The sequence below is a fragment of the Saccostrea cucullata genome, unplaced genomic scaffold (genome assembly GCF_032062105.1).
Source record: "Saccostrea cucullata isolate Sc308-1 unplaced genomic scaffold, CSIRO_AGI_Scuc_v1 ctg5746, whole genome shotgun sequence".
Taxonomy (NCBI): domain Eukaryota; kingdom Metazoa; phylum Mollusca; class Bivalvia; order Ostreida; family Ostreidae; genus Saccostrea; species Saccostrea cuccullata.
Genome location: NW_026918643.1, coordinates 58,172 through 80,922, shown reverse-complemented (window position 1 = coordinate 80,922; position 22,751 = coordinate 58,172). Strand labels below are relative to the sequence as shown.

Sequence of the window (22,751 nt, the reverse complement as noted above, 5' to 3'; positions counted from 1 at the left end):
GTGAATGCTGACTATTCTTAAGTTCTATCTCAGTTAATAGAGGGCGTGTTTTCGCTATTCGAAAGGTAATCACATTTTTGACTACTGGTACTTTGCGGAACGAAACGGAACCCAACCAGTTGTAGCGCAGCCGGGGGGGGGGGGGATGGAATAAATATCAATATATTATATATAAAAAAAATATATATATATAATAAAAATTAATATAATACGTTACTTAATCACAAATTATTCTGCCATTTTATATCTAGGGGAACCAACCAAAAAGTGTCAAGTGTCTGATTTTAAGTAGAGAACCATGAAATAAATACTGTCAATAGCTTTTAATAAAAAGAATATCGTTTTATAAATATGTGCAGTCTAAAGGTAAAGAGAGTTGTCGCGCTTTGCCAGTATGGTCATTGTCTGGTTCCGTTTCGTTCCACTAAATACCAATTACCGTGTGGATATTAGTATTTAGAGAAACAAAACGAAACACAAGATGATACACATAAAAGTATTTTGTTGTTATTCATTTCATCTCGTCTTTTTATTCATTAAAAATTAAATTTAGGGGAAAAAATAAAATGTAAGAGACAAGGATGTTTGAAGAGAACAGTAATTCATCCATCATATATCCAGCACAATAAAACATATATTTATTTTACCTTTCAAACTTCTTCAAAAGTCTTATCTTTATATCAGTTATATATACAAATACAGTTGCAGGCCTTGATGTTCAACTTAAAGGTACTTGGACACAGATTTGAAGTCAATATTTTCTCTATAATATTACGACTTATATATTTTAATAGCATTTCACACAAAAATTAATTAAAAATCTTATGTCACAGCCGCACTATACTTGTTTCTTCATATAAATAACAGAACAGCTGCTGTGGGTTCATTTGTTTATCTGTATATCAGTTACTTTGATGAATATTATAAGAAGAATAACAAGTAATAGAAGGTGACCGAATAGACAGGTTTAATTTGTCATCATTATTAAATGAAATGACTATGAATCTGGAGAGGAGATAAACTCTTCCTTTCTCCTGGTTGTCTTAGGGTGGAGTGAGTTATTAAGGGTGTTTGGCGCCAAGCATGCGTATTGGGTACCAAACTAGTAAAACCACTCACACACTTCTCACACTGAAATATCAACCAATCATACACCTTCAAACCTCACCCATTTTGACACAGACACCTTTGACCTTTCACACTCTCAAAATAACCAATGAGCATTCAACCCCATGAATATCAATGAACGACTTTATGAATGACTGAACACATAGTAAATTCCAGAGTACTGTAATTCACCATGCTGTATAATAGATGAAAATGATGATGATGGTAATGAAATGATTAATATATTAGGTCACAAATTATTAATGAATAAATTATATAGTATTTATAATAATAATAATTTATTCACCCTGTGAAAAAAGTAATAAAAACTTTAAATTTTTTGGTGGGTTTGATTGACGCATCCTTGCACTTTCACAAATTTTAGTCTTATGCTTAATCCTAAGTAAAAGTGGCAATTTTGTTGTGTATTAATGAGAAATATTTAAACTTTTATCCAGAAAAATAATTTTATTCAGAGTTGAAATGTTAGAAAGCAAAACTCCTTCACAAGTAATCGTCATTCCGAACTAAGAGTTGCCTACAGAGTTTAGCAAATCGAGCACACTCGTGTTATGTACACAGTTTTTGTAAACAGGGCACAAGTTATGTTATTGTTTATGTTTTGCAATTCACAGGGTGCGTTCAATCCAGTCAGCTTACCAAAATTGCACGGACTGAAGATATATTATGTGTTTGTTTTGCTTTCGAAAATGTCTACTCTGAATTTTCTGATTATAGTATTAATATTTTTCATTTATACACAACGAGACTGCCACTTTTCCTAAGGATTAAGAATAAAATTAATTTGTGAAAATGCAAGGATGTGTCAATCAAACCCGCCAAAAAATTTGAAATTTAAATATCTTTTATTTTAAATAAGATTTTTAATTAGTTTTTGTGTGAAATGTTGAAAATAATAACTTCAAATCTCTGTTCAAGTACCTTTGATCGATATGCGAAATAAGTTTAACATTATTATGTAAAGGTAGATCTTAAAACGCGTGAATTGCAATTTGATGTATGCTAATAAATATGTTTACTACCTGAACCTTGATTGTTATCTTAAAATATTCAGTTCTGCGCTGATAAAAAAGAAACACACACAACAGGTTCCGTTCCGTTTCGCAAAATACCATTATGCACTACAATATAAGTACTTTGCGAAACGGAACGGAACTACAATATCAAAGGTTTTAAAACCCTGTGAGTGAACGACGTCAGATAAGTTTTGTGCCCTGTAAGGATGTGAATTAAAAAATCACGCTTAGCAAGAAAATTAATTTGACCGGCGACAGTCCGAAAATTAAGATTAAAAGAACATCAGCATTACTTCCAAACTGCGTATCCTCAACTCATATGTAGAGTCCATGTGTGATGCAGAGACGTGAAGGTTGACCAAAGCAGAACCAGATATTTTACAACACCTGTCTGGTGGGCATCTTCAACATCCGATGGCCTGTAAGGATCTCCAACAAGGATGTTGAAGAACTATCAAAATCAGCAGGGTAATCTAGTCATACCATTCCACTAGTGAACTCCTGAATCTACTTATACTTTTAGAAATAGTAGAAGCCTATTAGTTATGCCTTAGGGTTCCCTGCCATAAACTTTGGACATGGGGACAGCTAAATCTGATACATCTATGCACTAGACTAAGTATACCTTAGAACTCATTGAACAAGCAGACTTCAATCATACAATGCAGCATTTAAAAAAAACTTTCAAAGAACCCATTTAATCCCTCTCCACCAAAAAGAGAATCAACAAAAATTCCAAATGCAGAATGAGTTTATTGTGTCTAGAGCAACTACATCTGATCAACAGAAACTTACAGCTCTCTACAAAAGTTCTCACGCAGATCTGAACAAAACTTGCTATAGTTCTGTACAAAAGTTTTCAAACAGATCCTAAAATATAACATTTATTATGGCAGCATCGGTCATTTTTCGTTTGTCAGAAATAAAGTCAGAATGTTTCTATGCATTGTTTAGACAGAAGTTGTGGTGGAATTTACACTCACTTGACTTTTACTTCTGTTTCACTTTATTTGCTTGCTTAAGAAATCATTGCCAAATATGTCACAAACACGGGAATATATTATGACAATCTATTTGCTTTAAATTGGATATATATTTAACGAAGACATTGTATCTATATTAATTGTAGGAAGTCCACACTACATATTTATCCCAGATTTTGACAAAGAAATCCAAATTATACATAAAAAGTACAATGGTAATAGCTGTAAACCAATTCCAGGATGGGTCGGCGTTTCTGTAGAACGTTTGAATTAATCAAGTATAAGATTTGTAACTCTATGGAATGTGTCTGGGTTGACGTTCTTTAATACACGTGTCCGTGCCAATAAACAATCACAGATAATTGAAGTTCTGCATAATGAAAGAACTAGGACCACTTAGGCCCTATCTTAAGAGTCCAAGCTATATTTGAGGTATCAGAAAACGGCCATAGTCATTTTAAACTGACCATGACCTTTATATGGGAGTGACCAACACATTTTGACATCAATTTAAAATTCACCAACAATTCTCCTTATTTTGATATTTACATATAGTATATTCCACTATATAATTTTACAACATTGAATAATATGTGTATATATCAATATTATTTTAATGTATTTTAGCACCATTATACTAAAACTTAACATTAATATTTCCATTTATACCAATCAGAATAAGAATCAGAAAATTTTATTTTGAGTCGGATGATTACAACAGAAACATAAGCTCTGTAGAGCTTTTGACCGACATTATATTAGTACTACATATTATAAATGACTTTATACACATATAAAACAGTTAGGATTACACTGTCATGCATCACAACAATCATATTTACACATACACACAAACAACGACACAGAAAGCACATATATCATGCATATGAATAAGACAAACACAGAAAATAAATATAAATGACTGTCCAAATAGCACTTATGCTCTAAAAGAATAGTCTATGATTTATGTATTTGATAAAAATTTTGATAAAAATAGAACAAATCTGTTAAGTTAAAAGTATATTTTTACTAAATTTTTACTAGATTTACTCACTTTAAAACAAACAAAAAAAAATAAACTTAGAACAGGAAAACAAAACCAAAAAAAAATTAATAAATAAAAAATAAATAAACAGATAAATAAAACGGAACTAAAAAGAAATTGAGCAAAACTGAAAATTAAGATCTAAGGATTAAGATTTGAGGATTAAGATTTGCAGGAGCCACACTTGCAGGAATCTCCATTCCAATTGTTAATTAAACTTTGAAACTGAGTAATTGTAGTTGCATTTCTAATTGTTTCAGGGAGGTCAATCCAAAGTTTGGCTCCTGCATATCTAAATGAGTGTAATCCATGTTTTGTAGTTCTGACCCTAGTTACCTGTACTGTATTAGTTTTCCTAAAATTATATGAGGTTTCTTTAAAAGTAAATAAATCAGATAAATATGCAGGACTCTCATTCTTTAAAATTTTAAAAACTTCTATGGCCATTGTTCTTAATCTTCTAATTTTTAAAGTTGGTAAGCCTGACTTCAGTAATAATTCCTCATAAGTACTGTTCCTGTCATCATAAATAAATCTGAGAGCCCTTTCTTGGATTTTTTCAATTTTTCTTGTGTTATTTTCTCCACAAAAGTGCCAAACAACAGGACAGTAATTAAAATTACTCATAAAAAAGAATATTAGATGGTCAGTTTGCCCAGTTTAGTCAGGTGTTTACCTATGCGTTTTAATACATTAAGTTGTCTAGCTGCTTTTTTGCATATGTTTGAAATATAAATCTAAAACTGTAATAACTTTGTTTAAGTCATAGTCTGAATGTGACAATGAGTTGTCATCAGCATAATTATATAACATTCCTTCCTCAACAAAACTAAAAATGTCATTTAAAAATATGTTAAATAGAACAGGATCTAATATAGAACCTTGGGGTACATCCTTATATATATCTTTAAACGTGCTAAAAATATTCCCTACTTTTACATATTGTCTCCTATCTGACAGATAACTTTGTACAAGTGTTAGAGCAGAATCTGAGAGGCCATACATTTTCATTTTCAACAGTAGCAGGTCATGCGGTAAGCAATCAAAGTCCTTTGAGAGATCCATTAACACAGCCGCAATATACTTAATATTATCAATGGCTTTTTTCCAGTCTTCAATGATTTTCATTAACACAGTATTACATCCATAACCTGGCCTAAATGCTGATAAATAGTGATGGAATATATTATCAAAGAATTTTAAAATATAATTTTACAATATAACACATGTTCTACATTGGAACAAAAAATGATATAAATTGATTAGTTTAGCACTCGCACAATACAAGAGTTTATAACAAAAATGAATGAACATCCAACACTTGTGACAGCTTACTACTTAATTTAAATACATTGTTGAAAACAATCTTCATACCTAACATGCTGGCTTCATCTAGATCTGCAATCAATTAAAAAACAAACAAATATAAATGTGCAAAAGAAAAGTATGAGGTCATGGCATAAAAATAGCCATGGTAACAGTTACCATGCCAACAGAATAAAAGCACAACCATTCTCCCTTTCTCTCCTTACTAACACTTCCGTTGTTTGTGACGATGACTTATGGACTACACAGTAATTATATACACGTGATTTTGACTTGCTGACATGGCTTTAACACACTGACGTGATTTTGACTTGCTGACACTACTTTAACACATTGACGTGATTTTGACTTGTTGACATGACTTTGACATACGTACGTGATTTTGATTTGTTGACATGACTTTGACACACGTACGTGATTTTAAATTGTTGACACGACTTTAACACATTAACGTGATCTGGGTTCTCAGCTCACACTCTCTCAGACAGAGGGGATGAGATTAACAAAACTGTTACAATAGAATCCTCACAATTGCACAACTTAATGACTAGCTGGCCTCTGGTTCTATGTGTTTCTATGTTGTAACAGAAAATGTAATAATTTTAGTCCACACTTCTTTACTTTAAACATACTGACTCAATGATAAATTGTATTTGCTGACAAGGCCATTGTATCGACCATAGAACTTACGAAATGTTTACTTTAATCGAGACTGCTTAATTCTAGATCTTGTTTCATCAACCTTTTGTCAATAACGTAACTCGTTATAGAAATTATCCATGCGTAGAGTACGCTCCTGTGTATCGAATCAACTGAGATATATACACTCCGTATGCAGTTGATGAAGGTATATTGCTGCATAAGTAAGGGAAGTTGACGATGGAAAAGTTAAAGTCATCACGTTTATCATAGAGCTTGGTTGTTAGATTACCATTAGTGTGTTTTTCAAGTAAAATATCCAAGTATGAATTAGATGTGTCAGATACTTTAGTATCTTTTATCTCAAACTTTCCAGGATATATCGTTTCGACATAGGAATGGAAATAACCATTGTTAATTGACAATACATCGGCTATATATCTTAATGTCGAGATGAAGGCCACAGTGAGTGTTTTCTTCTTTTCAGGCTAAACATTTTGCACAAATTCTGCTTCATATGAATAAAATAATAGGTCTGCTTACAACGGAGCGCAATCGGTACCCAGAGGATTTCCAATAGATTATGAAGTCCTGATCCCAGAAAACCTCATAGATATTGTCAATCAGGAATTCAAGCATCTTTTGATGTCAACTTCAGAGTACTTATAAAGAACATTTATATTATTAATTGTAATTGCATATTTTTCCTTAGCCTTACTGGGTATTAAATGTCATCCACTTAAAAGATAAATAAGAGCATCAGAGTCCTATCGAAAGTTATCGAAGGATATGAAGATAACAAACAACATTCAATATCAAAGTTCATAAAACAATACAAAATAAGAGCAGAGAAACACGAACCTCCAAAACATCATAAGTAGGGTCAGGTCCCATGGAGGAGTGAGCATCCTCTGCTGACCGGTCACAACCGCCGTGTACTCCCTGTCATGGTCGTGAATTAAAATTGTTCTTGCCTTGAAATATATTTAAAAAGGAAGCGTATTAGTGTCACTTGGACACTTTTTCTTTTGATTTCTACACTAGTCTTTGATCTGGAAATGTTACACTTTGATGTGTAAATTTTTTACTTTAATTTATAATTTTTTACAAATTAAATATAACATTTACACTTTAATCTGTAAAATTAACACATTAATATGTTTATCAGTATTGTGTTCCAGTTTCAAAACGTTTCGTCGAACGAATTGATAGTAAATAAAAATTTTGCAAGTTTTGATGATACAAGTAGTGAGCTTTTTAAAAATATATATATTCTAAAACAGAAATGTTTATTTCACTTCAGACGTCATTGCCTAGGAAAGGTGATAGGCATTTAATCTACAACAAGTGTTATAATATAAAACAGTTAATTACAGTCGCAATATGGTAAATGATTATAAAAATTTGAAACATTTCAGCTTCATTGTTCCTTTTTACTGTTTGACCAACAATAAATTACAAGTTAAGTTTGTTCAGTAATAGAATATTTGTCTACATGTCATCAAAGCACAACGCAAATTATGTATCATAAAGTTATGTGCCTGTCCCCCCCTTTTAAGGAAATGATGCAATCCATGAGTTGACAAAGAACAAGAACCAGGAACTCCGGGTTGATCTACAAAGATTTGATGGCGCTGAAGCATACGCTCAGTACTCCACATTTTATGTCGGGGATGAAGCCAGTAAATACGTACTCACTGTATCGGGGGATTCAGGAACCGCAAGTAAGTGTACTCATTTAACTCTTACATAATGTTCAGTCATCACAAGAGATTGAAATTTCATTTTGTAAATTAAATCAGATTATTTTGACTGGATATAAAATATAGTGTATATATTGTAAAGTTTGTTTCTTACGTAAAAAATTGACTTACATTGAGAGAATTTGTATGTCATACAGACATTTTGAATTGATATTATCTTAATATTCACACATGGAATTGATAAAAAATTATATTGTGAGGAAAACTATAATAACTACGCATATGAAACTAATCTTGTAAAAAAATAGATTGCACGATTTTATGTGTCGCAGGCGGGCCTATAGGTCGCCACACAAAAGGAATACTATAACAGTTCTTTAGATACATCACATTTATTAAAGGATTAATACATATGTTAAAGTTCTAGTATTGGTATGTTGTTTGGGTAGAATGGTTCCCTGGACCAGTTTGAGATCTACAAAATCATAGTAAATTCACATATTATGATAAATGTACATAAAATATACTAACTTGATTCGTGCTCATGCATATCATAACATTTACTGTATACTTTGCATTTTATTGCATATTGCATTTTACTGCACATACTAAAGCATTTTACTACATACTGCATTTTACTGCAAATACTTAAGCATTTTACTGCAAATATTTAAGCATTTTACTGCAAACTGTGCTTTACTGCATAACTCCACAAAATATTTATACAAAATATTTGTGTACAATAAACATGTACTTTATACCAGACTTTGTAGCTACTACATACTATAATAAGACTATAATACACTCGTAAACTATTAGCATTCTACTAGTACTTGAAATGATAGCAATGCAATGAAATCAAATGATCAAATGAATTATAGATTTAAACATAATCTCTACTCTGTTCAGGCTGACGGTTTGACTCAATTCAATGGAATGAAATTTACAACAAAAGACCAGGACAACGACAAAAATCCTAGTGAGAACTATGCTTTAACATATCACGGAGCCTGGTGGTACGCCTATAGTTATCAATCAAACCTAAACGGACTGTACAAACAGTCTGCTGAAAAAAAAATTGGAAATACTCGATATGGAATACCCGGAGGTATCAAGAAGCATTAAAACAGACTCAAATGATGATCAGACTGAAAAACTAAAGAATATTTATTATCAAGATCTGACATACCATTACAAATCTGTTATATTTCTCTTTTAGTCAAACGAATTGAAACTTAATGTTGTTTTCACATTCAAGTACAGACTTTTAGATGATAAGTACAGCAAGTTCCTTCTTCTTCAATATTTCTACCATTGAATTAGATTTCAAACAATCATGTTTTCTTCCTATAAACGCATAAATGTTGTTTATAGAATAGGTGGCAGTTATAAGCAATAAAGAAACCTCATAGCAGACAATGTGTGTAAGTTGTTTTTACACTTCATATTTGCATACAAAAATATTTTTAAGCGTTATATTCATACTGCTCTACACACGACAATTTATAAACAGAGACCAGCTATTGTTAAATAAGTTCATTATAGAATTCTATTTACAGTCTCATTTGAAGTCGATATGTCGCAAATTCCCAGTTGATTCGATGACATTATTAGCAAATATAGCAAAAAATCTAACGTTTTACATAAAAAAAATTAATGCCAGTATTTTCACACTCATTGTTTACAAACTGTTCTGTTATACGCATTCATGACCAAGAACACTCGACGGGTTAACCGATCATCAGGGGATGCTCACTCCTCAAGTACGCCTAATTCTATCTGTTTTTTTTAAATGTCTGTATTTTTTCTGCTTCAAATTTTAGGTCTTTTAAATGGTCTTTTGAACTTGATTTCAGTCTTTTATTTTCATTTTCGTCTATGTGCTCTAAATCTAAGTTTCTATTCTTTATACTTTGAACAAAAATTATGGTTTTACAACTTTGATTACTTTTAAATAACAATATAAAGGTAGAAAGACTAGTATCGTAGTCATAATGAAGAAGTCTTAAAAAGCAGACGAGGCAGGAAACAGCATTGTTTTCTTTTGTAAGGCGCATTCTATAAATTTTAGAAATTTACAATTAGTTCTACAAGTAATAATCCAACTTTTATTCACAGTTCCTTTTCTAAGAAAATAAATTCTTCAAAATTTTATGTCAGTTTTGAATATATTTAATATCCAAAAAAGCACTTGAAAATGACTTTGAACTACCATATCTACGAAACAAATGGAGATAACAAACAGTATTCAAGATCAAAAGTCCATAAAACAATACAAAACAGGAGTAGAACAAACAAGATACCTCCAAAACATTAGAGGTCGGATCAGGTGCCATGGAAGAGTGAGCATCCCCTGTCGACCGGTTGCATCCACCGTATGCTTCTTCTCATGATCAGGAAATAACGGGAAATCCGTCATCAATTCAATGTATAAATGACGGACTAGCAATAAGGTACGAAAAACGTCAGTCAGCATTTCACTCAATGATATATTGTATTTGTTGACAAGGCCCTTGTATCTACCATCGAACTTACCAAATGATGACTTTAAATGAGATTGCTGATATTCTTGTTTCATCAAATTGTTTCTCAATAATTAACCTCGTTTTAGAAATTGTCCATTCGTAAACAAATTCTTGAGAATCGAATCAACTAAGTTGTATAAACCCCGTATGTAGGTGATGAAGGTATATTGCTGCATAAGTAAGGGAAGTTGCCAATAGAAAAGTTAAAGTCATCACAGTACGATTTATCCTGGTGAGCCTGAAATAAAAGCTACCACAGAGTCAGACACATCTGTTTCATATTTATATATTCGTCTTGAAGACGTTAATGGTAATCTAACAACCAAGCCCTATGATAAACGTGATGGATTTAGCTGTTCTATCGGCTACTTCCCTTACTTATGCAGCAATATGCCTTCATCACCTGCATACGGAGTTTATATATATTAGTTGATACGATATGCAAGAGCTTTCCCTACGCGTAAACAATTTACAAAATGAGGTACATGTATTGACAAACAAGTTGATGAAACAACAATTTTAATAATCTCTTTTAAATCCGTAATTTCATAAGTTCTATGGTCAATAAAATAACTATTTCAGCAAAGACAATTTATTAGTATGTCAAATGCAGTTAATGTTTTGCAAACTAATTGTTAGTCCATTATTTAAACATTGAATTGACGTCGTTTTTAGGTTATTTCCAAATCATGGCGGAGCACACGGCGGATGCGACCGGTCGGGAGGGGATGCTCACTCCTCCATGACACCTGATGTTTTGGAGACACGTGTTTGCTCTGCTCCTATTTTGTATTGTTTGTGGACTTTTGATCTTGAATACTTATCGTTATCTCCATATATTTTCCATATTCATATGTTTCATTATTTATTTCATAATGATGTTTGTATCAGACGTTTTTTTTTTCATTTATATCAAAAACTTAGTTATAGTTGTTTTCTTTCAGAAACGTATAATCATTATATTTTCTAAGAGAATCATTAAGATATTTTTGTCAAAAGCAACATTCTGTATGCCTTGATCAACAATTAATGTTTATGAAATCAAGTTGATGTTATGGGAATTTCAACAACGCCTTTAAAAGTCACCTGTTTGAAAACTTTATGCTTTATTAACCGTATGTGCAGAACACACTTTATGGTTGTCAAGTATTTTGAAAGACACATACTATTAATGTAAATGTCATTGTTGTATAACTAATTTGACTACGGATAACTTAATCTTCCTAATCAATAATTAAAGCTCCAAACAACAGGAAATGTCTACTTTTTCTTAATATCCCCACTGGAGACTTCGGAGGTCCGTGTTCTATGCCTTGTACAACAGATGAAGGAGATCGATTACATTATTCCCGCCTTTATTTTTTATATAGTTGTAAGTTAAGATTGACATATTAAAACATTTTTTCTTTTATTAAAAAAAGAATGGATTCTCCTACAATTCTTGTAAATGTTTGTTTATATTCTTAATCCTTTGAATTGAATTACACCTGTAATGTCCGACGCCGATACTGTCTTGTAGATGATTTTGATAAAGATGATATCATTATTGAAAACAATTAATATGCATGACTTTATTATTTTTTTTTCGTCTGAAATCAATATACTAAGATTTACTTATACATCCCTTTCACTGTCTGAAGAAAACCAAACTTCTTTTCAACAATTAAATTTCTCCCTTGCTATAAAAAGTAGAAGATATCATTATCTTAGATAGAGACAAATACTGAAAATGTTTACAGTTTCAAATCCAACCGATTTCATGAACTTTTTAAAATTAAACAAAATAATAAAAATTTCCATACTTGAACTCGTTATTTGAACATCCCCTTAAATTTTACAGTAATGAAAGATAAGGAATTACGGTAAGAAATTTATAAAAAAAAAAAAAATAAAAAAAAAAAATAAAATAAAATAAAAAAAAACTGCAGTAGCACGTAACAAGTTGAACCTTTTAATTAACGCGATTTATGATGATTTTATTTCACTTCTAAATTTTGTGTAGATAAACAACGTTACCCTTACAAAAATCATGTTACACAACAGGAAAATCTGATAAAGTTAGTAGTTTAGAAAATAAATAACAGGGAAGATTGGTTTTTATGAAGTCAACATTTTGTAAGTTCTACGGTCGATGCAATGACCATGTCAGCAAATACAATTTATCATTGATTCAAAAGCTGACTGAGTTTTCCCTACTAATTGTTAGAGCATTATGTATACACTGATTTCACGACGGTTTTTTCGATACTTCCCGGTCATGACTAGGAGCACACGGCGGGTGTGACCGGTCAGCAGGGGATGCTCACTCCTTCATGGCACCTGATCCCACCTCTGATGTTTTGGTGTTTTGGAGGTTCGTGTTTACTCTGCTCCTATTTTGTATTGTTTTTCGATCTTAAATACTGCTATTTACATCCATATGTTTCTTGAAATAAAAGTAAAATAAGGTAAATCCATTTTCTAATCTAAATAAATTATTTACTTGCCAATTATTCAATTGTGTCTGAATTTTTCGACATTGACAAAATATTGATCCTACCGTTATGCTAAGAAGAAGACCAAAAAATGAAAAAAAAAACTTAATGATCTTTCTTAAGAGTACATTTATTAAAATAAACAATGAAAATATCTCTCTAAATGGAAAATGAATGTCTCGGGAGGTGGTTTCCCTTCTGAATAACGCAGTTATCCAATGATACACTATAAGAAATTGCTAATAATTCACTTATTATTCTTGATGGAATGTATCGAGATAACGAGCAGTAGTAAAGCTCAAAAGTCCATAAAAGAATACACAAAATAGGAGCAGCGCAAACATGGTCCTCCAAAACATCAGAGGTGTTGTAAATTGTTTGTAGATTTCCTCTTGGTATTAGTACATATAATATGTTAGCTTTTTTAATTTGATGGAATCGACAAAGTTCTTGATGTCATGACAAAACCCTGACATAAACTTCTTGCTCGAAAACCAAATGCAATATCCCGACGTGCACTGCGCACCGTTTTTTTCCAGATATATAATTCTTGCCCATTGATGTTGATAAATCTTCCAGCTACAAATCAACTAAATAATATAGAGAAATTGACTACTATGTCATCTGGTATCTAATGAATTGACTTGAATCCACCCGACTTCCAGTTTCCCAATTTTGTCGATGAATCTAGAAATTGCTTTTTAGTGATTACTTAATGCCGTGACTATTTATGATGAATTGATAAATTTTCTATGCTTGGAAATATATTTGCACAATTTTTCATTACAAGAATGCATAATTTTAATTTTCTTTTAAAATAAAATTATCAGAAGAACCCCCTGTAGACACCATGCTGTTTGCTTTAGCATGCTTTTAAAGGATCAATCACCAAACACATTCTGATATTTTTCTCAGAGTTTTTTTTAATTAGTATTAACATTGAGAATCTAGCACAAAGAAGGAATTATTTCATAAAGGTATTGGCACAAATTTCATTTCCTCTATGAAATTGATATGCCTCAGTGAACACTGTGGCTATTCATCAGTCCACATATTAATACTTCATTTTTAAACCAAAATACTATATTATTATATATGAAATATATCATTATCAAGTTTTTAAATGTAAAACTTATTCTCTTTGACAGTTTGAAGAGGATTTTAATAGTTTCTATTGTCATGAATTGTTTAGAGGCATTAATCTCCCAATCAAAACATGATTCATAAAATGGCCATATTGTATATAAATGATATGTTTAATTACAAACTATAGCATGCATGTCTATTATCGCTTCGTTTACAGTCAGCTGGCGAAGAAAGATAGAAGTAGTAACAGAGAGCTTCTGGATTGTTAGTGTAGAAAGAGAGAGCTTCTGAATTGTTAGTGTAGTAATAATTAACTCTTCTGAATTGTTAGTGTAGTAACAGAGCCTCTGAATAGTTAGTGTAGTAATAATTAACTTCTTCTGATTGTTAAAGCAGACGTTACATTAATTTTCCTTAAAGAACTGTACGTGTTGATTAGATCGAGATATTCTCAATTGATTTTGCAAGAATGCAAAGAGAATTTTAAAAGTATACTTATTAATTTTCTGGTCTGTTTCTTACCACAGACACAAAAATAAATGGATTATCATACATCCTTTCATTCTACAGGCTTGAAGTAATTGCATGTAGTTAACCCGTACATTAATTAAAGGTTTAATTTATCGAAACTCTCTCTTGGACGTGAAGACAAGTACTCTTTGTCATGACTGGGCAAATGCTAGAGACACATTTATAGGTCTCATGTCACAGTAAAAGTTAGAAATTTGGCGATCATTTATCGCACAATGAAAAATTATGCCGAGTTCAGCTCTAAATTCACTGCCTGAATAAGCATAAGCAACTGGATGTAAGAAAAAGCCCACCTCTGACGTGATTAATTACATTGATCTTACAGTGCAATAAATTAATTTGATTTATTTTACAGGGCAATAACCGACATCAAATCAGTTTCCTGTAGTGTGTATAACAATGCTATTATTGAGGAGCATTTCACGTGAACGGCTTTATTAATTTCTCCTTTATGAAAAAGGGATATAATAAAATATGATGTATTAATTTTTCTTAGTTTCAGCACGAAAGGGGAAAGTTCAACACTGTGCTGATTTACTGTTTGGAATGATATTGAAATGATATCTGAGACCGTGGTCTTCCTCCTAATTCTGATATCACTGACCAGGTCATGTTACCGTACGACTTTTAATTATCCATCCGGAAAAATTATCGTGAATGCCTCATACTCTGTCTTCTCTACAAATACCCTGCTATCCTGTGTTAGGAAATGCAAGTTTCAAAGAAAATGTCTATCTGTCAACTTTGATACCATAGGGAGGAAATGTTATTTAAACTACAAAGGACACCTTACACCTGGAACACAAATGGAAACTTCCGGTCACGTCAGATCTTATGACGTCGATGTTTGGAAAGATGTATGTACCACTTGTTAAATTCAATGTAGTATAACTTTTTAAAAATAAAACTAACCAGCATATAGTGGTCATTGGTTAGTTTTAATTTTTTGTAGTAATTCAGGTCTTTTTATTTCTCTTCACATTTTTAGCTCATCTGAGCTGAAGGCTCAAGTGAGCATTTTTGATCAAAATTTGTCCGTTGTCTGTCGTCGTCGTCCTTGTCATTGTTGTGGTCGTAACTTTTCACATTTTCTTCTTCTCAAGAACCACTGGACCAATTTCAACCAAATTTGCTACAAAGTATCCTTGGATGAAGATTTTCAAGTTTGTTAAAATGAAGGGCCATGAGGAGATAATTATGAATTAATGAAAAATTAACGGCATCTTCTAAAAACCTTCTCCAGAACCATTGGGCCAGGAAAAATGTAACTCATGTGAAATAATTTTCAGGTAGTGTAGATTCAAGTTTGTTCAAATCATGACCCCCTTGGGTAGGGCGCGGCCACAATGGCTGATCAAAATTTTACATAGGAATATATATGAAAAATCTTTACAAATATTCCTCTGCAGAACAACTGGGCCAGTAAATATGAAACTCACGTGAAAGCATCCTCAGATAGTGTAGATTCAAGTTTGTTCAAATCATAACCCCCGGGGGTAGGGCGGGGCCACTATGGCTGATTAAAATTTTACATGAAATAAAGGAATTTATAGGAAAATCTTTAAAAATCCTCTTCTACAGAACCAAATGTCCAGCAAAGATGTAACTCATGTGGAAGCATCATCAGGTAGTGTAGATTCAAATTTGTTCAAATCATGACCTCCGGGAGTAAGGCGGGGCCACAAGGGCTGATCAAAGTTTTACAAAGTCGCGGAATACATTAGACATTTAAAAAAAATCTTCTCCAGAACCAAATGACCAGGAAAGATGAAACTCATGTGGAAGCATCTTCGGGTAATGTTAATTCAAGTTTGGTCAAATCATGACCCCCGGGGTAGGGTGGGGCCACAATGGCTGATCAAAATTTTACCTAGGAAAAATCTTTTAAGGATTTTTCTCTCAAGATCAGCAAAGCTATGATTGGTGATTTTAATATGGAAACATCCACAGTTAGAGTAAACTCAAATTTGTTCATATCATTATCCCTGGTGGTAAGGTGGGGCCATAATGGGAAATCAATTTATTTTTTATAGAAATATATAGGAAAAATCTTTGAAATTCTTCTTCTCAAGTATGGCAAAATTATACACGAATGTTTTATTGATATATAATGACATTCTCAAATAATAAAAAAATTCAAATCCCTTCTCCCCCAACAAGTAAACTTTTCAATACTAAGCTGAATTGAGTTTTTTAACTAGCTGATGTGCTCAGGTGAGCGTTGTGGCCCATGAACCCCTTGTTATATCTGTATATGCGAGTGATCTAAACAAAATTCATGACACACAATTTTGTCAATGGAATGGACTTAGAAACTGTTCGTCTTCTCCATATATTTATATCATAAACATATCATATACTTTAATATTATTATCTGATGGAATTTCTATTTGAGTGTTTTATTTTTAGGACATATGTTGAAACAATAATCAAATTGAACCAAGAGTAAATAATGATTTAAAAATTGGTATTCATTTAAGACACCTTTTAAATAAAAATTAAAATTTTTACACCCTCAAACAACACTTTGAAAATCATGACACCAATCATCTGTTTTTAAGGCTATTAAGATGAAAATTTGACATTTTATTAAAATTTTGATTCTGGTTTCACTGATTTAAATTTGAGTTCAACGTTTTACATAGTATCATAGAAATAGAAGCAAATGTAATAGTTATATGCGTATATTATTCCAAATTTTGTTCGTGCACTGAAAGACCTTATCGGCCTTCATATTAATCGTCCCAATATAATTAATATGAAAGATATATATTTAAGAATTTAGTGTATTTATGTATATAACGAAATTTATGTGATCTAAATACGTAAAAAATTTTGCATTTTTATTAATCACTATTTTTTGTGAATCCATGGGTCCCAACGGGATTTTCCGGGTTTTATATTTAAAAACCCTTTAGTTACGGCTATTAGCCTATCCTTATCAAATTAACTTTTGGCTCCGAAAATGTGGTTTACAATTTTTTTTTGCGCCCCACCTTCTGCTGCATTCTGAAATTGTAAAATATGTAACCTCATGTGGCATTTCTAATAAATGCTCTATACACACATACACCCTCTTTATTCTTTAATATGCTCCAGAACAGAGCTGCAAATGTGCTTCAGATTCGTACGAACCGAATTGTTCATCAGATTTAGTATTTAAGAGCACATAACAATTGCAAAGAACATTGAATATATTATGTAGATTCAAAATTTGGTTAGTATTGGTTGCATGTTAACCAATTTAAAAACATTGTCTACAACCCTCGTATATCTATATTTGTAAATACTTTATTCTAACTAACAGTAGTAAATTTCCAGGGGGATTTTTCGCTATGTTTAGGAAATATTTTCAAACAGTTTCTGCATGAATTCAAAAACATAGTTTTGTGCGTTTCTCTTTACGTGTATAAAGATAAAAATGTGTGAACAGTTTTCAATCATCACATAGTCATATGACTATAATTTTTTTTCCCAAAAAATAATAATAGCATCTAACAAGAGGATATTGAAAGGATATTAGGATTTCATAGATACACGTGAGTGTTCTGTCTTCTATATACATGTTTTTTTTATTAGGAGGACCTGTACATGGGAAGCTGTAGCAACCACAGTTGTAGGTATGACCTGATCTGTGAACAAGGTAGTGATCACACAGCGCCCTACACGTGTGTACAGGACACACAGTGTCAGTGGAGAGATGGCTGCTCAGGTTGTATTCAAGGTATCTTCCGGTAATTTAACTGTCAAATATATGAAATATATGCGGTGCATACAATGTACATACACACCTGAATACTGTTCTTTATCTCCATATATATCTTACATGCATACACTCCAATATGTACACGTACATAAAACGGACATGATTACTTGTGTAAACATGTTATTTTAAATTTTAGAGAATTTATATCAGTGGTTTTTCATTACAAAAGTGCATTTTATAATGCTATTCAATATGATTAAAAAGTTATCATTAAGAAAAAAAGTTTACATAAAAGGGTTTTGAAATAAGAATTAAAAAATTGTTTTAGATATAAATGTGCTTATTTGATTTTTATGGGAGTATTCAACCGTTGCATTGTAGACAATGGAGAGATGATCCAACCAAACACTCAGGACTTTACGCCTATTGGCTGCTACCACGCTGCCGGTGCTAACTCTGGATTTCTGAGTTATGTTAATATGAGACCCCAGATAAACTGGTATGACATTGGCGCGACAGTCCGGGCATGTGCAGAGGAGGCCAGAAACAGAATGTTACAGTTCTTTGGTTTGGAGTTTTACGGGGAGTGTTATATGAGAAATGATACACTGGATGTGTCATAGATGATTGTTACAGTGAATCAGTGCTTCGAGAAATGTGCATTTGGTGTTGGAGCTGCTGATATTATTTTCTTTTACCAGCTAATTTGAAAGGAAGAAATAAGAAAATCAACTATATTTCAATTCTATTTATTCAGATAGATATTTGTTATATTATGTTTATTGTACTATTGTAACGAATAGAGTTGTACAAAAGAATTAGATAATTTGATATGATATTCATTACTGAGTAACGTTAAACTCTGCATCATGAATCAAATCTCCAGCTGAAATTAACAAACATAGAAACACCTTTGTCTTTTTAAGGAAGAAAATGACTGGCTTATGCAGATCTTTTAGAAATTCTTTAATGTGGATTTAATTCTTTTATGTTCTTACATTGAAATATGCTGGAAATCAAATTAAGATGGAGAGTGCATGAAAATGAATTTAAATTTTTTTTTTCATGTTTGACTTTACTGATTGTAGGAAATGCATAAGAAAACAAATCTTTTCCGAGTCAACAGGACTGTAGCAAATCCTTTAAAGGATTAGTTAAATGTGCTATCGTCATTCCTTAAGACATTGTGCACTATTCTTATCTTTAGACCATCGACTTTTACAATGCGGATAATCATCATCATGTTCTTTGCTAGAGGTTTAACTCTTTTTATATGGTTTGAGACGATATCTTCCATCCTTCTACAAAACATTAACCATGGTGACCAGGTCATCACAAGAAACGAACTTACCCAGGAGATCCAAGGTTTGAAGACAATCATTGCGCAGATGAATCCTACTAACTTAAACAGGAGATCCAACGTTTCAAAACAGTCATTGAGCAAATGAATGCTACGATAGTTAAAGGTAAATTCTCATGTCCTCCACCTCTTTCTTAAAAAAGTATACTTGGTTTAGATTTTTTCATTTAAAAAAAATGATAGACCAATTCAACGCGTAATAGCGTTTAATATGTCTTATAATTTATGAGGGAACATAATATTATTGTCTGTGTAAAGCTATTTATATTAAAATCATATCCTGGACATAAATCTGACATTTTTATTTTGAATGCATTTAGAATACGGTGTGCCATTGTCTATAAACAAAATGTTACATGGGCTTTACCCAAGATTATTGTTCAAAAAGGTCATTCACATAAAGTTCACTATGGTACTGAATAGTAAATTAATCATCCAGATTTATTATCAAAATTCCTTGATTGTATAATTTCAAAACCGTGGCGTATACGTTCAATGGTTTGATTTTAATCAGTGCACACAGTGATTACATTTTATGAAGATCGATTCATGATAACTAAATTTAAAGAAGAAGAAATCGACAATACTTGTTTTTTCATAGATTCACAGGAAGTAGACATAAAATATATGCATGTTCAAAAAGTATTATTTGTTATTTTCTATTATTAAATAAATTTATGTCTTAAAGGAAGACGGAAAGATATGGTTAGGGATAAATGAAAAAAAAAATTGTTATTAAACGTCATAACCAAATTTGGTACATCCAAACAACTTCCACATCCTTTTTGGCAATGTGAAACTTAACGACGGAAATGTGTACCACCCTACTCACGGAATATTTGTCGCCCCATATCCAGGAAATTTACCACTTCGCAGTGGAAATTACAGCGCCTGATTATTCTGACCATCACCTTCTTGGACACCAACAAGCACCAATATCTGCGCATAACTCGATCTATTGTTTTACAATTCAACACTGGGGATAGTGTTTGGTGCCAAAGGGAATACATGGGTGGCCAAAACACAATTACTGGTGGAGATACATACTCAATGTTCTGAGGGTTCATAATACATCTGACTTATTATTTTTTTTTTATTATCAGAATAAAAATAATTAAGTTTTATTTCGATTTTGATATGCTTCTATATGCAGGTTCTTTAACCCGCGCCCTTCTACACATGCAAATTTGGCATGTTTTATGATTCTCCCAATAACAGTTTGTTTTTAAAAATATTGTGTTTATTGATTTCATCTCGTTATATTTTTGCTCACCTCTGAGTAGGACTGATAGTCAAAATTAAAATGTATTTTCTATATACGTACTTCGTTAACAATTATGGTGTTTAATTAGTGTTAAGATTTTACAAATATACGAGTATACGAGGGTTGATCAAACAGTCCATGGACTGATGCATTAGAATTAATACATTTTCGTCGATTATTATAAAATTTATAAAGTACCGGTACACAAAAAAACCAAACTTTAAGACAATGTAGAACTTTTAGCTTGATATGTTGATTATTTTGCATATAATCTTAAATAAAAAATGATATCAGATGTACACCCGGTTCTGTTACCGTTTAGTTTCATGATGTCTGACTGCGTCATTATTTCTTAATGTCAGCCACCTCTGCCTCAATAAAATTAAGACATCAACCTTTCTTGTTTGTATGACTTTACAATTTCATGAACAACTAATTTTAATGCATTTATATTGTAAATGAATTTTTAGAAAGGAGAAGATAGATTTATCATGGCAGTATGATTTGTTTGTCGGAGGTCAATGTCTACTTTATATGATCAATGTCACCTTTCCGATGTGACTAACTTAAGACACTATGCCTAGAAATCGACGTTAGTTGTGCATCTGTTCTATGCCCCGCTCATCAGATAACAAAATGCAACATAAAACTAATCTTATGCAAAAATTAAAGCATATTGTCCAAGATATAGAACATTTCTTTTGTTTGCTTTTTTGTCCTGCAATATATATTTTTAGAACTCCTAACTATATAAGCTAGAGCTTTTAATTGTTTAAGATGATATTGTTGAATTTTTTTTTTGTAAAAGATTGTATATCCTCATATTCTTAGTCCATTATTTATGCACTGAATTGACGACGGAATTTTTCCGTCATTTTTCCATTATAACGAGGAGCGCATATCGGGTATCAGTCGGCAGGAGATGCTTACTCCTCTAAGGCAAGCTGTAATAGCCACAGATGTAGACATGATTTGGTCTGTGAAAAGGGAAGGGACCACACAGTGGCCTACACGTGTGCACAGGACACAATGTCAGTAGAGTGATGGCAGTTCTGGTTGTATTCAGGTAAGCTTAGGGTGAGGTTTATGGTTTCAGCGCCCTACACATGTGTACAGGACACACAGTGTCAGTGGAATGATGACTGTTCTAGTTGTATCCAAGGTAAGGTTGGGTTAAGGGTCGGGGTTAGGGTTGCAGCGCCTCATACGTGTATACAGGACACACAATGTCAGTGGAATGATGGATGTACAGCCTGTCTTCAAGATAAGGGTCAGGGTTAGGGTTATGGTTAGGGTAAGGGTCAGGGTTACAGTGCCCTACACGTGTGTACAGGACATACAATGTCAGTGGAGTGATGGCTGTTCGAGTTGTATTCAAGGTATCTTCCGGTAATTTAACTTACAAATAGATGCGGTGCATACAATGTACATACACACCTGAATACTGTTCGTTATCTCCATATATGTATATTTCATGCATATACTCCGATATGTACATATACATGTGCATGATTACTTGTATAAACATTTGATTTTAAATTCCCTTATGAGAATTTATATCGGTGGTTTATCATTTCAAAAGTGCATTTTATAATTCTATTCAATATGATTGAATTATTCAAATAGAAATTACTTAGAAAGAAAATATGACTTTTGGATTTTGAAAATTTAAAAAAGCAGAATTCTAGATATAAATGAACTTATTGATACAACAATGACTGCATTGTAGACAATTGTGAGATGGTCCAACCAGAGACGCAGGACTTTACACCTATTGATTGCTACAATGCTGCCGGCGCTAACCCTGGATTTCTGAGTTATGTTAATATAAAGCTCCAGAATAACTGGTATGACATCGGCGCTACCAGTCAGGCGTGTGCTGTAAAAGCCAGAAACAAAATGTTACAGTACGTTGGTCTAGAGTTTTACGGGGAGTGTTTTATGAAAAATGATTCACTGGATGTG

The 22,751-nt window shown here is 32.3% G+C and overlaps 1 protein-coding gene across 1 annotated transcript; it reads left to right on the top strand.

The window, feature by feature from the left end:
- The first annotated feature begins 18,041 nt into the window (after positions 1–18,041).
- LOC134268997 (uncharacterized) lies at positions 18,042–18,785 on the top strand. The gene is made up of 2 exons (XM_062751229.1): positions 18,042–18,180; positions 18,544–18,785. The coding sequence occupies exons 1-2, from the start codon at positions 18,048–18,050 to the stop codon at positions 18,783–18,785; spliced, it is 375 nt and encodes a 124-aa protein (XP_062607213.1). The 5' UTR covers positions 18,042–18,047.
- Positions 18,786–22,751: the final 3,966 nt, after the last annotated feature.

Bases quoted from the DNA above. Each gene is read 5' to 3' on its own strand.
- LOC134268997 (XM_062751229.1), top strand. From the start codon at position 18,048: ATGGGAAGCTGTAGCAACCACAGTTGTAGGTATGACCTGATCTGTGAA. The intron at 18,181-18,543 runs GTATCTTCCGGT...GTTGCATTGTAG, and splicing joins CTGCTCAGGTTGTATTCAAG to ACAATGGAGAGATGATCCAA.